Below are 18,878 nucleotides of genomic sequence, written 5' to 3'. Positions count from 1 at the left end.
TATTCACATGGAAATCCCCAGCTTGCATTCTGCCTGCTTTACCACACCATGCCAGATATGTGTACATTACTACCCTGAATCATGCAACCAATACCTTTGTTTTTCGTTTCTGTCAAGACCACTAGATCTAAGTTTTTGTTAGTACCGTTTTTTCAATATTCCTCTAGTTTCTCAATTTCATTTGCACATGGTTCATGTTCCAAATTTAACACCATGTTTGTAATAAATTTCTTTGTGTCAATTTCTGTCTGGTTCCATTCTTCTTCTGGGAATACATAGCAAGAAGTTTTTTACAAGAAGGTGGTACTAATTCTATGTTCAACAACCCACTGGAGGACCAGAGAGCACATAGGTTAACATCAGGAAACCTCTATGCCTAGAAAATTTGTGTTTATCCTGACTACAAGCTCCTTCTACCAATAGTATATAATCATACTATGAGCATATCCACTCTCCAGCCAAGAGGCTGCGGGTTTGAATCCCACCAAGGGCATGGAGTTTGTGATTGTTTCTCACCTTCATACATTCATTCATCCAAGTATATATACACTCTCCCAAGATGGACTGGATCACCATGGGAGAAGTAGACCCGACCCAATCCTCCCACAACGGGAAAGGCCTTCACCCTGTAGTGGGTAGAAAAGACAGGCTGATCATCATCACACAAGAAAAGAATTCTGTAATGAGAAGAACAGGATTTATTCTTGAAAGACAACTTATCCTTTCTAGGTTACAAGGAAATTAACCTTTACAAGGTTAATTTATGAAATGGACAAAAGAGACTTAAAGATTTGCTTGGCATATGGAAGGGAAACTCCAAAAATGAGATGAATATGAATGAAGACCATAGTTGCCTATTATTTTTGTTGTGATATTGGAGTTATCAGCATTGCACATGAACAAAGACAGCATTTTTTTTTACAGAAGAGAATCTGGAGAGTAGTCTAAGATGCATGTGTATACAATGCATTAACATTTTGATAATGTTGAACCTCTGAGATGGATAATGATGATGAGAAGAAACATCAATACAGTGGTGCCTTGGTTAACAACAGCCTCAGATAACGACATACTTGGTTAATGACGAGTGGCTGTAAGAAAAAAATCTCTTGGTTAACGACTCTTGATTATGTGAACCTCTATCTGATTTAAAAAACAGGAATTTTCCGATTGCACTCAGCCACTGTCGAATAGAGAACAGCCACGCAGCATAGCTGTGAAGCTCAGATATGTTTGACCCATCACAGCCAGCTGTTTACGTTTTCTGTTTATTGTTTCTTTTCTTGTAGTGTACTGTGCTTTATTTTAAAATTTGTGGTTATAAATGCGTTTTATGATGAAAATGAGTATTTAAGCATTCATTTTTTATGTGTTGGTTCATACAGACATAAATCGGCAGGTGCATGTCACTGTTCGTTAGCCATCAAAAGGCAAAATCAAATCTCATCTGTATAATAATCATTGTATCTATAAGCTGCTAATCAGTGTGTTACGGTAAGTGCTGTATCTAATATCATCACCTTACATGCAAAATGCACTAAGTCAAATTTGCAGGTTTTGAGTTTAACTGTTAACTTTTATTTCAAAAAGTTTTTTTTTTGAACTTTGATTTTCAGATGATGATAAGTTCTTTGTATCCCTTATCTTAGTGTTGTACAATTTGTAATAATACCATATTTCGCATATCTTTTTTTTATAAAGTGAATTTTTTTACCGTGTGACAAAATGGGTCACAAAAAGAAAGCTAGTGAGGAAAAAAAATGGAAAAATTTCTCTATTGAACAGAAGAAAGAAATAATAGGAAAACATCATGAAGGTGTGAACATTATGCAGCTAGCTCGAATATATGAAACCAGTCATTCTACAATATCAACCATTTTGGCTAAGAAAGAAGAACTTATGGTAGCTAAAGTTTTTAAGGGAACTTCAAGGTTGAATGTCAGAGTGCTTCTTTTTTGAGCAAATGGAAAATCTATTACTAATTTGGATCAAAGAAAGAGAAATGGCAGGCGATATCTCAAAGTGCAATCTGTCAGAAAGTTAAATAGATTTATCAAGATTTGAAAAAGAAGACTTCGGGGATCAAGTTCTGAGGTAGATGATGATGATTTCAAAGGTAGCAGAGGTTGGTTTGACAACTTAAAAAAAAAAAAAAAAGAACAAGAATTCATAGTGTGGTCAGACACGGAGAGGCAGCTAGTGCTGACAAAGTAGCAGCAGATAAATTTGTCATTAGCTTTACAAGAACTATAGAAGAAGGAGAATACCTACCTCAACAAGTCTTCAATTGTGATGAGACTGGGTTATTTTGGAAGAAAATGCCCAACAGGACATTTATCACAAAAGAAGAAAAAATACTTCCTGGGCATAAACCAATGAATGATAGGTTAACATTGCTTTTAGCAGCAAATGCAAGTGGAGACTGCAAGGCAAAACCAATGTTAATCTACCACTCAGAGAATCCCCGAGCATTCAAAAAGTTCAATGTCTCTAAATCCAATCTCGATGTTTTGTGGAAGTCTAACAGCAAAGCCTGGGTCACAAGAATAGAATTTAGAGACTGGATTCACGAAGTGTTTGGACCAACTGTCAAAGCCTATCTTGAGCAAAACAATCTGCCTCTAAAAGCCATTTTAACCTTGGATAATGCACCTGGTCATCCAACGGGCATGCAAGAAGAGCCACCAGAGGAATTAGATTTATAAAGGTGATTTTTCTTCCTCCCAAGACTACATCTCTGATTCAACCTATGGATCAGCTGATAATTGCAAATTTTAAAAAACTTTACACAAGGGCACTTTTTACCAGGTGATTTGAAATGTGTGAGGCTGCCAACATAACCCTAAGAAAATTTTGAAAGGAAGAATTCAACATTGTCATAGCAATTAGGCTAATTGTAACGGCTTGGCAAGAAGTAACAATGAAATGTCTCAAAACAGCATGAAGGAAACTGTGTCCTTCCTTTGGTAATGAAGAAACTTCAGATGAAGGCACAAATTAGTAAAGGATATTGTGGCAACTGCTCATGATCTTAACTTGGAAGTAGAGGAAGAAGATGTTGAAGAATTATTGGAGATGCATGACCGAGAACTGACTACTGAAGAGCTAAAAGAACTTTTCAAGCAGCAATGTGAAGAAAAGGAAATGGAAATTTCATTTGAAGATGAGGATGGAGAGAAAGAACAAATTACGACTGATGAAATCTCCCTGTAGTACTGTTTCTGTATAAGACAAATTGAAGACTATAATTAGGTTGTGTTTGGATGAGAATGCAAAGGAAAGGAAGGTTCCCATTGTATTTTGTTTCAAGAGTAAAATTCTTGAGTAGACACATATAGTTTTGTGAAGAAAAACATTGAGGTCAGATAAAGAAGACTTCCAAATTGCAAAGATGACATCAACATATTGAAGCAATATGGAAGACAGAAGGTGGCAAACATTGTTTCCTCTAAGCTGTACATATGTCTGGCCACACAGTAGCTGTTGCATGCCCATGCACAAGAGTCTCCTGCTCACTCAGAAACACAACACACTAATGATGTGTTGTCAAATGATAAAAACTGACGGTAGCTCAAACTGTTATATTTCAACATTATTTTGATATTTAAATTCTTATGTAATACTTTTTCTGAAAACCACTGCCTCACTTATGGCTGCACAGGTCAATCCAACTGGTGCTCAGAAGGCATCACAACTTATGCATTTGCTTCCCTAGCTTGGAGGTAAAGGTGATGGTACAGAAGTGAACAAATTAATCCAAACAAGCAGAATTTTCGTCAAGTTTTTGGTTTTGTTTGGTTTTTGTTTCAGTTCACAATAAATTTGGTTTCAGTTTTAGTTCACTGTTTTGGTTGAGTGCTGTGTGTTTTAATTGCCTCTACAATGTTTATTAACAGCATTGTGCATTTTTAATAATGCAAACATGTTGACATTCATAGTGTTTTTTTTCATTTTGTGTAGCTATAAAATGGATACATCTCCAAGAAAGCATTCAAAAATATGTACTCATTCTCAGCACACATTTACAACTCAAAGGCAAACTGCCCATGAGTCTGATGTTGGTTTGTGTACTGTTAATGTAATTTTAAACAGGTTTAGGAAGACAGGTATCTCTTCTCCTACCAGAAAAAGAAAATATGGGCAAAAAAAAGGAAAACTACACTTACTCAAAATTGCTTATAGTTAGTAAAAGCAAAATGAATCCAAGATTGTCTGCTGTGGACTTAAATAGAGTGGGATTAATGTTTCCGACATGACAATCCGTCAAAGATTGTTGGAAGAAGAGAGGACTGCCCACAGACCAAAAAAAGAAACAAAAGTTGATGAAGGCTATGCAGAAAAAGAGGATCCAATGGGCAAAAGTGGAGAAAGATTAAACTGTTGAGAAGTGGAAGAAGGTTATATTCTCAGATGAGAGCCATTTCTTTGTCCAAGGAGAGCGAGTACCCTATGTTCGAAAATCAGCAGCTGAGAAGACTTCTCCCACTCACCTTCAACAAGCTCCTAAACACCCAGCCTAAAAGATGTTCTGGAATTGTTTTACACGTGATGGTCCAGGGTCACATGTACCGGTTGACAGTATGATAAAAAGTGACCAATACATAAAAATATTGGAGAAAAGAGTGATCCCACAGATCCAGAAAGAAAAAGAACTCATCTTCCAACAGTATTTCGCTCCATGCCACATTTCAAAAAAGTGAGAGTTCCTCAAAAATCACAACATCCACTTGCTTCAGTGGCCAGGTAACTCTCCTGACATTAATCCAATAGAAAATTTGTAGGCCATAGTGAAAAAGAGACTTTGAAAATTAAATTGTGATACAAAGGATAACTTAATACAATCCATTATAAAAATATGGTTTTGAGATGCAGAAATAAGAAAAATGTTCTACATCCTCTGTCCAAAAAAGAAACCGAACTTTTGATAGAAAATAAAACACAGGCCAATTATAATTATTCAAATCATTAATTCGATCAATATACTCTCCCTCAGCTTCAATACAGAGTTTGTATAATAAATTTAGTTTAATCCTTTATCCAAGTGTGAGCAAACAAAGTTTGTGCCTGAAAGTATCTTCAGGACTGGGGTAAGGTGATACAAACTTTCAATCATCAATACAGAGTTTGGCATGGTCAATTAATTCATTAAATGAGTTTCTTATATTGGTTTATGGGATACTGTTGAGGGTCGTGGTTACTGCCGTTTGAACGTTTTCAATGGTATTGTATCGCTTTCCTTTCATTGGCAAATGAAGTCGGGGGGAAGAGAAAGAAGTCACAGGGTGCTAAATCAGGTGAGTGATCCAACATACAAACTTGGTTTTTGCTCCAAAACTGTCTCCCAATGTTCGAACGATGAGATGGTGCATTATTGTGCAAAAGTGACCAGCAGCCTGCATCACGATATTCATGCCATACGTGATGAATTCTCGCTATCAATCACTTCAAAACTTCGAGATAAAACTCACCATTGACTGTATGGCCAGGCAGAATGAATTCTTTGTGGATAATGCCCTTGGAATCATAGAAAAAATCATCTTTACTTTTGACTTCTCCAAGTGACTTTTTTTCGGATGCCCCTCTTCTGGTGGTCTCCACTCAGCACTTTGTTTCAGGCTGATACTCAAAACACCACGTTTCGTCACCAGTAACGATCATTTTAAAAGGGTTTGAGTCCTTACAAGCGGTTTTAATGAATTGCAGTGTTCAATTCGATACTTTTTTGGTCGTTGGTCAACTTGTGGGGAACAAATCGTGAATTCAATTTACGAAGGTCCAAACTCTCGGTCAAAATGTTGTGCACAGTTGATTTTGGAATTCCCAATTCATCTTCAATCAATCTCATGGATGATTTCGGGTTTTCTTTGATGAAATCATGCACTTTTTGGATGTTAAGTTTGCTCAGTCCAGTTTTTGGACGGCCCGGCTTTTCGTTATCGTCAAGCGTCTCACAACCACTTTGAAATCGTTTAAACGACTTGTAAATTTGAGTACAAAATAAGCATTCATCACATATGCTTTTTGAAGCATTTGATGCGTTTGGGTAAAACTTTTACCAAGTTTAACACAAAAGTCAATCACAGCTCTCTGTTTGAAACTCATTTTCCGACCGTTTCAAAACACACTGTCACTATAACTCAGCTTCTAATGAAACCAATGTCATAAACAGTTGATACAATAAGGTTGCCACTTTCAACAACAAAAAGATACAACACGTGGTGCCACTAGTTTCTTATATTTTCGAAAAGTTCGGTTTCTTTTTGGACACAGAGTGTACATTGGTAGAGTCCATGCCTAAGCAAATTAATGAACTTATTAGGAATAGAAGAGTACATATAAATTATTAGGTAAAGTTGGAGTTTAATTTTTGTACTTATTTTCTTGCGTTTGGATTGATGTGTTTGCTACTGTAAGTATATGCCATTCTAAATGTTTCATATAGTAATAGTTTACTAAGTTGAAGAGATAGATAAACTAATAGCAGTTCCTTCAATTTGCTTGTACAGTTTATTTCAAAAGAAAAACTCTGTGTTTATAGCAAAATCAAATAATTTTGACCTAAATTTATTTAATTTGTGATACCATTACAAAACAACTAGTTATGCCTTTCATTTGTTCTTTGTAAGAAGGCATTCCAGTTTCCACAGAAAAAAGAAAAAAATAAGCATCTGAGTGCTTCCATCCAGTTCATAAATTAACCATACTCTTTCTTATGCTCTCTAAAAGATAAATTTCCTCCTTTTTTTTCCTATCCAGGTGTTTGAAGAATTCTTTGCTCATGTGGCATCTTATATAATAACAGGCAGGGCAGGGCAGGTAAGTTTGTACAAGTAGATTTAGAAAAGCACCAAGAATATATCCAATTTTGCAAGTCTGATAAATGAGATCCTGTTAGTTGTGTTATTTCCAGACCTACGGGGGGGAGTATTAAATCAAAGTCATTGTTTGATACAAAGAGAGCCATGAAGGTGTTATTCATCGACTAAAAACTTGTATAGGAATGACTGCTTAAAACTTTTCCAGCTTTAGAAAGTTCCTTCACATTTGTGCCAAACCCACACACACAATATATACAGTAAACCCCGTTTTTATGTTCCCGCAATTTACGTCATTTTCCGTTGGTCCCATCTTAAGGCCTATTCCTATGATATATTGTTTTCCCGCCATTAACAACTTGATGTGGATGTTATTTCCCGTGATTTGCTTTTTTTTCTCAGGTAGCAATACTGATTTTCGAATTGATTTCCGCAGAAATCTGCGTATTTCTGTTCCCAGATGGCGTCGCTTTTGGTTGTAGTTTCGTTTCCACCATTACAGTGACTTGCACACTTGCAGCAGTAAGGTAGTGATGAGCGATAACGTGATTTTTCAATCACAGTACGAACTGATATTGCTGAATTTCTGCTACGTAATTTAGCGTGTGAGAGTTGCTTTCAAGTCGCGGTGGTGGATTATCCACCACCACGACTTGGTAATATGGAGAAAAAGACAGAAAACGTATTTCGGTAGAAGAAAATATGGCAATTCTGCGACGTGTGGATTGGCATGCCGGAACACGTGTGCATTTAGCAAAAGATCTTGAACTCTCCGTGTCCACTTTGAACACAATAGTAAAAAACAGGTCAAGCATTGAACTCAATGCAAAGCAATGTGGCGCTATGTCAGGGAGGAAAAAAAAATGGAAAGCAAAAACAATCGACAATTAAAGATTTTTTTAAATAGATAAATTATGTAAGTAATTGTAAATTCATTTATCTTCAGTTATTAAATTTTGTAATCTAGTATGTAGACTCACATACTAGCAGTACGTCATCTTTCAGCCTTTTTTAAATGTTTTTTTACATTTCCTGCTATTTACACTTTTTTCCATCAGTCCCCTGAAAAGTGTAAAAAAGGGGTTTTACTGTGTGTGTGTGTGTGTGTGTGTGTGTATATATATATATATATATATATATATATATATATATATATATATATATGCAATAATAATTCCAATATCATTTTATTTTAACTTTACTGGTTAACTGAGCTTTCCTTCTTCTTTTAGCATTGTATATTCTATGCTTTTTAATTGTTATTCTATATAAATCCCTCCCTCAATGAGTCCTTGGACTCCCTGGAAGTGCCACGTAATAATAATAATAATAATATGAAATGTTTTTACAGATCAACACCAGAAAAACAGGGTTTTAGAAAGTGTATGCATTTAATTTGGAAATAAAAATTTCCAGAATCTGCAATAACAGAACAAAGACTTATGGACCAAAAGCATTTCATTTTCCATAACAAACCAACAACTCCTGTAACAGCAAATCATCAGGAGGTAGCTATATCTAACTTTGGAATTCAACTCAGTAAGCATCAAGCTGATGACATACCTCAGAATGTTTTGACAGAAGTACAGTATAAAATGAAGTCAGGCATTTTGGAACATATGAACTCCATAAATGACCATATAAGACTGACTACCACTATTAAAAGCTTAACATAAATCTAAGCTAAAACAGCTCCTCTTAGATGCAAATGATGTGATAAAAACCATCACAACCAACAGTATAAAGGAAACAAATCAGCTCCTATACAGTACAGCCTATATCATTACAGTGAGGCTTGGTTGCAAACCGCAAGAGTCTAGGATGAAGCAATCTGCACCATGGAAAATCCAGTTGGAACGAAAAGTCAACAAACTTTGAGCTGATCTGAGCAACTTAAAGAGTTTTAAAGAAGGATGACTGCAAAATAATATCAAAAACAAACTGATTAACACATACAATTTTGCTAACTAAACTATTGCTGAAGAGCTCATTATCATAATGCTAATTACGGGTAGAGACCATATTGGTCTGTTCCGGTCTTTTTATCCATCCAATATCCTTTTTTGAGGTCTACCCTGTTTTCTCTTTCCAATTGGCTTATATTTTAGTATTTGTTTAGGATATCAGGTGTGCCATTCAGTTTATATGTTCTATCCATTTTTGTTTATAATTATTTAGTTTTTCATCTATTGATTTTGTTTTTAGTTCTTTTAAAATGTCTTCGTTCGTTTTTTGATTCTAATAATGTGTATTTTGCAGTATTATAATCTCATTTCACTTGTTTTTATTCTTTGTTTATTGCCCAAATTTCACTGCCATATAATAACGCAGGTACTGCTGAAGTATTTGGGTTGAGTGTTCTATTTATCAGGCCTATAATCTGTAAAATTTTTAATTTTGTGTCTTTTTCTCCTTCATATGATATTTCACATACAAGATAACTGAGAGTATTTATCTGTTCTATTATTTTATTATTAATAACTATTTTACTTCTAACTGGAGTTTGCCAAAAACTGCCATTGTTTTAGTTTTATCTATGGAAATTTTTATTCCAAACTGTTCTACTATAACATTTAAATTATATATTGCTCTTTGTAAATTGTCTTCTTTATCTGATATTATTACCTGATCATCTGCAAATAATAGCATATTTATTTTGTTATTCCGAGAAATTTCTATACCTTGATTGTTTAAGGTGTTCCACTCTATTAATATTTCATTAATGTAAATATCGAAAAGTGCTGGAGACAGAGGACATCCTTGTCTTACTCCTTGGTTTATATATTGTTTTTTGGACAACTTTTCGTTTATATTTATTTTTGTATATATTCAATATTGCATGTAGTAAAATAGTAGAATTATAGTGACTGAACAGAAAATAAAAAGATAAAGCAAGAATAAACCAATATGTACAAAATATGCAATTTCAACAGAACCGTCTTTTTTTTTTAGTCTCTCCAGAGAAAGAATCATCATCATCATCATCAAATTCCTGATAAATACACTCAAGGAGTGTACAGGATATAATAGTACTACATAAAAAATTTACATCATTACTAACTTCCTATCTACAATTTTCCTCCAAATCAGTCTGTTACCTGTCAAGACTTTAATATTATCAGGTCTTATATTTCTGTCTTCTAAGGCACTTTTTACTGTAACAATCCACCTATATCTTGGTCTTCCTCTGGGTCTTTTTTGTCAAATGGGCTGAGAACACTTGTTTTGCTAATCTTTCCTCTCCCATTCTGTTAAAGTGACCATACCACCTGAGATCCCATTTTCCTTTTACCCTATTTTACCTTGCAGTGTTGAGGGTTTATTAATATTTGGATATCAACCGTTCACAGGATAAGGTGGTCAGCCCTACACCCCCCCCCCCAGCGTACTCTATGTCCTGTTGTATTGAGTTCTCAAGGCCTGTTTGCAGAATGAAAAACCACAGGATAAACTGGGAGAAAAAACTGTACTGTCCATGCCCAAGACTGGCTAACTTGGCTATGGCTGAGGAAGATCCTTCAGCTCCTCACTTCACCGACGGGAATTGAACCTAGGACACTCTTTCCCCCAGGCATATGGTTGCGAAGTGCACAGCCACTAGGCTAACTGTGCAGACTAATCACCTGAGATTAGCTCTGCTAATGCATTCCTGAAGGCTGACAATGTCAAGTTCTTTCCTAATATCCTCGTTTTTAATATGATATTGCCATTGATGCCATCTGTTCATGCCCCTAATTTTTCTCAGGACTCTCATATCTGTGGTCAAGTATTCTACTTTTAACCCAGCTCTCAGATACATAAGTTAAAAATGGTTTGAACACGATCTTGTATATAGCTAATTTAGTGTTTTGGCTAATTTCTCTCTTATTCTATATAAATTTATTCAGTTGACTTCCTACATTGTTGATTCTGTTGTCTATTTCCATATTTAATTTACCATCTTCACTAAAAATTGTGCCTAAGTAGCTGAAATGTTTTACTTGTTCTATAGGTTCTCCATTCACAATGCAGTTGATATTTTCAATGTTTTTGCTTATTTCCATTGTCTTTGTCTTTTAATGCTGACCTTCGTACCATATCTTTAAAACAGTTATTCAATTTAGTCAGGAAATCTTGCAGACTTATAGCGGATTTATTTAGAAGTATAACATCATCTGCATAAAGAAAAGAACTAAGATTAACACCTCCAATTTTGATATCAGGTTTAATACCACTTTCCTTCATAATGTGATCCATATAGATAATGAATAACAGAGGGGATAAAGTACATCCTTATCTGACACCAGATTTAACATTAAATCATCTTCCTGTAATTCCTTCAATTCTAACTGCTGACTTATTACAACTCAAATAAAGACTAAGTATTGCTTGATATAATGTCCAATTAACACCATATAGCTGTAGCATCTTGAATAGCTTCTCTCTTGGCACCTTGTAATATGAATTTTCCAGATCTACAAAACTTAAATAGAGATCTTTGTTATATTCCCATGATTTCTCAACTATCTGTCGTAAGGTGAAAATCTGATCCTGACAGACTCTATTTGGCCTGAATCTAGCTTGTTCTTCACCCAGCTTATCTTCCACAATTCTTCTCAACCGTTTCTCAAGTATACTTGCATAGATCTTCCCAGGAACACTCAGTAGGGAAATACCTCTGTAATTCTCACATTCAGTTTTATTTCCCTTTTTATATATGGGTACTATGAGAGCTCTACTCCAATCATCGGGAATTCGTCCCTCTGTCCAGGCTTTCTGAACTATGCAGTGCAACCACTGTAAGACTTTTATACCACCATACTTCAGCATTTCTGGTCGAATATTATCTACTCCTGCTGCCTTTCCACATTTCATGCCTCTGATGGCTTTTTCTACTTCAAGTATGGATATGTATTCCTGACTACATGCCTGGTCAGTGTTTTTTACCACTGTGCTGTCATCACTGCTTGTTTCATTTAGCAGTTTTTCAAAGTAATTACTCTATACGTCAAGGATATCTTTTTCTCCCATTTTCATGTCACTGTTATCATCTCTAACTCCTTTTACATTTCTAACTCTTTCCTCCATTCCTAAGCTTCTTCAACAACCTCCACAATATTTTGCCACCTTCTTGATATTTAATTTTTATATTCTTGCCAAAGTCCTCCCATGACTTTTGCTTAGCAAGTTTTAAACAGTGTTTAGCTTTCTTACATTTGTATCTGTATTCTCTAAGAGCACAAGCTGACTTTTTTGTCTGGGATAATCCTATTGAACATAATAAAGATGCTTAGTGGATTAAGGAAATACAATCAGAAATGAAACAAAAACAAATGCAAAATGTCATTATCACTAAAGAAATGGTCAGTGCACAAGCTAGAAATTACAAAACTGGAGCGTGCCTGGCAAAGATCATGTAGACTGGTTAAAGCATTTAACCAGTCTACATGATTGAATGGCAGAAGAATTTAATTATTTGTCACAGTCAGCCTCAGTGGAAGACTGGATGATATCTGGGCATACTTTTCTCTTCATGAAAGATAAGGATAAGAGTATGGACCCAAGTAACTATCGTCCAATAACATGCCTACCAACTATGCTTAAGCTGTTCACTGCAATCACAGAAAATTCCATATACCACTACTTATCAGATAATCAGAGGAACTAGAGGAATCTAAGAGAAAAAAATACCAGGTCCTGATTAATAAAATGATTCTCAGAAATTCAAAGAGAAGAAAAACTAACTTAAACATGCCGTGGATAGACTACAGTCATACCCCGACTTACGCGAATCCGGAGTTACGCGGTTTCATATATGTACGTATTCCCATCCCGCTTCATTCCTCACCACTGGGTGCATCTTTCCGGCGCCAGCCACATTCACCAGTGTTGCACATGCTGTGAACAAGCACTGACGTGTTTCACACGGTCTCCATTCATACACGATTTTTATAGTCTACAAACCTTGCGATGTTTAATGTTATGTTCTTGATAAAAAATTTTATCACATAAAAAATAATAATGTCGTTCAAAGGAAGCAAGTCCGATTCTTCTACAGCTAGCAAGAAAAGAAAAACATTGACTTTGGAAACAAAACTCAACATTATTACGGATTTTGAAGGCGGAATAAAAATTTGTGAGCTAACAAAGAAGTTTGATCTACAGGAATCCACAGTAAGAACAATCATAAAAGAAAGGTTTACAGATTTTGAAGGACATAGATTCTAACGAGGAATGAATTGTAGCCACAAGGTAAGGAATAAAAAAATCATTAGCTTGCTATGAAGAAATTTTGCATGACAAGAGAAAGACATTATGCCGTCAGACGAATCTATTAGATTTTATGAAACCATTGACATCAAAATAACTTTCTTTTTTTTTATGTACGAAAAACTACAATTATGATTATATTTCTTAAAAAATATAGGTGTTTTTGTAAACCTTTGGTCCCAATTAACTAATATTTTGTATGTTTGTATGCAAAATTATACCCGAGTTACGCGAATTCGACTTACGTGCTTTTTGTTGGTCCCACCTACTGCGTAACTTCGGGGTATGACTGTATAAGAAAGCATTCGATTCCCTCCCACACTCCTGGATCCTAATATCACTACGATATTTGGAATTAGCAAAAAACATATGTTCATTTCTGGCTGCTGCTATGAAATCATGGAAAACAACTTTAATAGTCAATAATGAGCGATTCGGGGATATTAGTATTAAATATGGAATTTTCCAAGATGATTCCTTGTCATATTGCTCTTGAACATTTCTTTGATACCTTTGTCTATGATTATGAAGAAAACAAAACTTGGATATGAAATTCCTAAATATGATATTAAAATCCCATCTGTTGTATATGGATGACTTGAAGTTTTATGGAAAATTGGTACAGCAAATAGCTGATGTGTGCACTGGAAAAAGAAACCCTTGCATGGCCAATTTCTTCGAGATAATGAGGAAAAAAAAATCGATGTGAACAAGATGTGGCAATGGCTACAATATGGATATATTAAAAAAGAAACAGAAGGATTTATTCTAGCAGCTCAAGAACAGGCATTACAAACTAATGCAATCAAAGCAAAAATTCTGAACATCAATGATAACAGCAAATGCAGATTATGCGATCAAAAAGATGAGACTGTAGAACATCTAATTAGTGCCTGCAGCAAGATAGCTCAAACTGATTATAAATACTGCCATGATCAAGTGGTCACAATAATTCATTGGAATGTATGCAAAAAAGATGGCTTTCCTACTTCTGATAACTGGTGGCAGCATAAAATAGAGACAGTATTGGGAAATGAAACAGCAAAAATTCTCTGGGACTTTAAAATACAAACTGATCAGCATTTCGAACACAACAGACCTGACATCACAATTATCGAACATCAACAGGTTTGGATTATTGATATCACAGTACTCAGTGATAACAACATTAAAATTACTCATGAATATCGAGATCTGGCAATCAAAGTTGGCCTACTGTGGCTTAAACACACCATAGTCATTCAAATAGTTATCCATGAACTTGGTGCAATTTCAAAGCAGCTATCCAACTATTTACAGCAATTAAACATCAACAAAGTGACCCATATGATCTACAAAAAACAGCATTACCTGGAATAGTCCATATTTTACAACGCTACCTGACAGATTATTCTTAGATTCTTGGGCAGAATCGGAATTGTTTTGTATCACCAGTCAAATCACTGTTTAAATGATATCTTGTTTTGACTGTGTATCAATTACATGAATAAAGTATAATAATAAATAAATCAGCTAATGCCCATGAAAAGGCCTCCCCTATTCCCTTATAGAGAACAGGGAAGGCCTTTTAACCTATCTCTCTTTTGGAGAATGAGTGGGCACTTCAATCTCTGCCTGTAGCCAATCAGAGATAGCTAGCCCAAGTCTATCACTAATCTGAAAATGAACTACTCTGAAGAGATTAGCTCCAATCAATCTCTCTTATATAAATATTTAGTTTTCGTCTTATGTCTCTTTTATAGGTAGTTCAATACAAAATGTGCTGCTAAACTGACTTCCAGCATTTCTTCACTTTCTTGTCATCATCATGCTTGTCAAGGATTTAGGCCTAGAGTGGCCTGTTCCACCCTTAGAAGTCATCATTGAATCTCTTAAGAGCACGCCCTTGTTTTCTTTTTCCTAGTGGTTTGTAATTTAAGGCTTGTTGTGGTAATTTTTCTGTTTTCATTTTTTCAATGTGTTCCATCTATTTATGCTTATATTTTTTATTTTCTTCTATTACTGATTCCTGGTTTAATTCTTTCATAATTTCTTCATTTCTTTTGTGATCAAATAGAGTATATTTGGCAGTTTTTCTCATAAACTTCATTTCAATTTCAGTTGTTATTAATCTTTGTTTGTCTTTTTGTTTTATTGTCCAGATTTCACTTCCATACAATAGGACTGGTGGGCTTGTAAACTGTATAAACATGAGTGGCTGCTAGTTCAACATCCATTTACTGTCCAGCTTCAAACTCACCAAACATCAAGCTGCAGTCTTCCTCACTCTGTCTTCTACAAAGACTACAACCATCAGTTGTTCAGGTAACATATCAGTAGATTCTTTCATCTTATGCTACTGCCCAAAAATTTGTGACTTTTTGTGACATGGTTCTGATATTACAAAAAAAAAAATAAATTATTATGCAGATTTGAATTAGAGGAAAAAGTCTGTACTTTAATGACAATTTTTTGTTATAAAAGAAAGAAAAAATACATAAGAGAAAACAGTCAATGACAAAGTTACCTCTCAGCTTTCTTGCTTCATGAATTTCTTCACAAATCTTTTCAAATGCTTCATCTAGATCACTAGCAACTATAGCATGGGCACTGTCTCTCAAGGCACAGGCACGATGGCGTATCATTTTATCTGTGAAAATTCAAGAAGAAAATCTGTTTTATAGCAAATGTATATAAAAGAAAGTTTTATCTTTACCTAAAAGTCTTATGAATATGCAGCAAACTTTCAGACTGGTATGTTGAAAACTGCATTGAGTGATTAAAAAAAAAAAACCAGGGGTCTCATATTATTAATTAAAGATAAAACTTTTATTTTACTTATGTGGTCATATTTAGAAAGCTAACTGTTTAATGGATGAACACCTCTACAAGAGTGTTCCATTAAACATTAAGGTTTCTAATTCAATACAGAATTCATTTAAAATAAGATAAAAGCAACATTAATGATCTGTTTAGAAATTTCAAAATATTTATCATGTGCATCTCACCCACAAAAGGTTATAAACTATTGCACACTGAGGCCTATGTATGGCCTTCTTTCTCAGCCTTTCACTGCTGGATAAAGGTCTCACCGTAAATTCTGAATAGTTGTATAGCTAATGTCTGACATCTTAAGTCAAACTATGCATATCACCCCTTCCACCTAGAGCTGACTTCAAGGGTATGCATCATATGGAACTGCACAGGATCCCCAAGCTTGGTACAGAACATAAATGTGAAAAATTCATGAATTCCATTGTATTAAATTAGATAATTTTTTTTTTACTAAGCAAAGGCAGTAAGAGCTGTCCATTTTCAAATTCCAGAATTTTTAAAAGAACTGAAGGACATCGTTGAAGCAATTTCTGACAATAACATTAAATTGGAAACAGATTCTATGTGGGAACACACAGATTCATTTGAATATATTCTTAGCTCAGCAGCCAGATATGAACTTTTGTTAAAAGTAAATACTGTCAGCAAATTACTACCAAATAAAAGCATGTATTGTTATTACTATTTGTCACCTCCAGGGAGCCCAAAGACTCATCGAGGGAGGGCATCTACTCTACAACTCTGTCTCCACCGCTAAAAAATAGACATGACAATAAAACATATCACAGTATTATTAGAAATTTTTGGGAGTTATATAATTTCAAGTATTGAAAATTGCTTTAATATTGCAAAATAAATAGCTACCAAATTACAGTGAAATGAATTTAGAGAAAGCTCCACTCAATAGGGATGCTTACGGGTCAAAGCTGTATAACTGAGAGGAGACCTCCACATAGCCTTTAAAGGAATGCGGAGAAGTGACTAAGGTTTCTGACCTAATATCCAATCCTCACCTTCTCGTGGTGCACCCTGTTGGGTATCTACTTGGATACTGAATGAACGAGGATGGGCTGGCAATTTGAGATTTAGCCGACCAAATTGTTTTCTTATTGGTTAAAACCAAAATAAAAAAAATGATGGTACAACACGACAAAATTTCATGCCAGCTGGGGTGTCACTGGTTAAACAAGGCCCCCGTTGTTTTTGCCAGGGAACCAGGGCAAACAACAAAAAGTCAGCTACTGGAACAAATCTGAAAACACACCCCAACTCAACATCACCAGAGATAAAGATCGGTACTATCAACATAAGAAGCCTGAATGGCAAAGAAATGGAACTAGCTGAGGAATTAGATAAGTACCAGATCGATATAACAGGGGTGACAAACAAAAAAGACAAAAACTGGTGAAATCTTTCTGAGCAATAAATACAAAATGTTATATCCAGGCAATGACAATCAATAAAAAGAAGGAGTAGCCGTAGTATTCAACACAAAATACGAGGCTAATCTTCTTGAATGGCAGTCAGTCTCAAATAGAGTAATGTGGGCAAATATCAGAATGGGGGAACTGGACAATGAGACTTATTTGTGCCTATGGTCCCACAGAAGGTTCTACTAAGGTAGAAGTGGAGGAATTTTTTGATGCTATAGAAAAAGCAACTGACACAATGAAAAAGGAAAAGTTGGTCCTCGTTCGGGATCTAAAGAGCAGAGTAGGAAATGATTGTCAGACATACAAAACTATGTTGGGAAAATTTGGAGAAAAGAGCAAAGCTAATAATAATGGCAAATATCAGTTGGATTTCTGCTCAGGACATGGACTGGTTATTACTAACACCATGTTCCAACATAAAAATGTGCACAAATTCACATGGAGAGAAGAGGCAAGGAATAAGAAAAGTCACATTGACTATGTTATTGTTGATAGTAATGTTTTCTCCCTGGTGCAGGACACCAGAGTGTACAGAGGATTTGAAATTGGAAGTGATCACTATTTAGTCTTGAGCAGGATAAAATTGAATTTCAAATTGAAAAGAATAACATGTAAGAAAGTTTTAAAGCGGATAAAAGTTGAGCAGCTCTCAGATATGAACTGTAGACTAAAATACACAAAGATTATTGAAGAAAAAATGAAAGAGTTTGAGAACAGGAATCAAACTTTGGAGACTCAGTGGCAAGCCTTGAAGAAAGCTCTGATTGATTCAGCTAGAGAGGCATGTGGTGAAGTTGTCTGCAAGGATAGAAAAATTAGAACTCCATGGTGGACACAGGAAGATAGGAAGTTAAACAGGCAGTGAAGGAAAAGAAGAAAGCATATCAAATGCTCCTGAATAAGTCAGCTTGTGCTCTTAGAGAATACAGAGACAAATGCAAGAATGCTAAACACAAGTCATGGGAGGACTTTGGCAAGAATATAGAAAATAAATATCAAGAAGGTGGAAAAATATTCTGGAGGTTGTTGAAGAAGCTTAGGAATGGAGGAAAGAGTTAGAAATGTAAAAGGAGTTAGAGATGATAAAGGTGATATGAAAACGGTAGAAAAAGATATTCTTAAAGTATGGAGTAATTACTTTGAAAAACTGCTAAATGAAACAAGCAGTGATGACAGCACAATGGTAAAAAACACTGACCAGGCATGCAGTCAGGAATACATATCCATACTTGAAATAGCCATCAGAGGCTTGAAATGTGGAAAGGCAGCAGGATTAGATAATATTCGACCAGAAATGTTCAAGTATGGTGGTATAAAAGTCTTACAGTGGCTGCACTGCATAGTTCAGAAAGTGTGGACAGAAGGATGAATTGCCGATGATTGGAGTAGAGCTCTAATTGTACCCATATATAAAAAGGGAAATAAAACTGAATGTGAGAATTACAGAGGTTCCCTATTGTGTGTTCCTGGCAAGATCTATGCAACTATACTTGAGAAACGGTTAAGAAGAATTGTGGAAGAAAAGCTGGGTGAAGAACAAGCTGGATTCAGGCCAAATAGAGGCTGT

At 35.2% G+C, this 18,878-nt stretch overlaps 1 protein-coding gene across 1 annotated transcript in view; it reads right to left on the bottom strand.

Annotated features, from left to right (window-relative positions):
- The window catches only part of LOC150095219 (ATPase family AAA domain-containing protein 2-like), a 538,448-nt gene that overhangs the window by 136,833 nt on the left and 382,737 nt on the right, over positions 1 to 18,878 (bottom strand). The window contains exon 20 of the mRNA XM_090410622.1: positions 15,571 to 15,693. Within this exon, the coding sequence (XP_090266748.1) occupies positions 15,571 to 15,693 (123 nt within the window). The remainder of the gene's footprint in view (positions 1 to 15,570; positions 15,694 to 18,878) is intronic.

This window comes from Typopeltis vanoorti, chromosome 20, assembly GCF_054136105.1.
Source record: "Typopeltis vanoorti isolate ZY-2024b chromosome 20, IOZ_Tvanoo_1.0, whole genome shotgun sequence".
Taxonomy (NCBI): Eukaryota; Metazoa; Arthropoda; class Arachnida; order Uropygi; family Thelyphonidae; genus Typopeltis; species Typopeltis vanoorti.
This window is presented reverse-complemented; position numbering and strand designations above follow the sequence as displayed.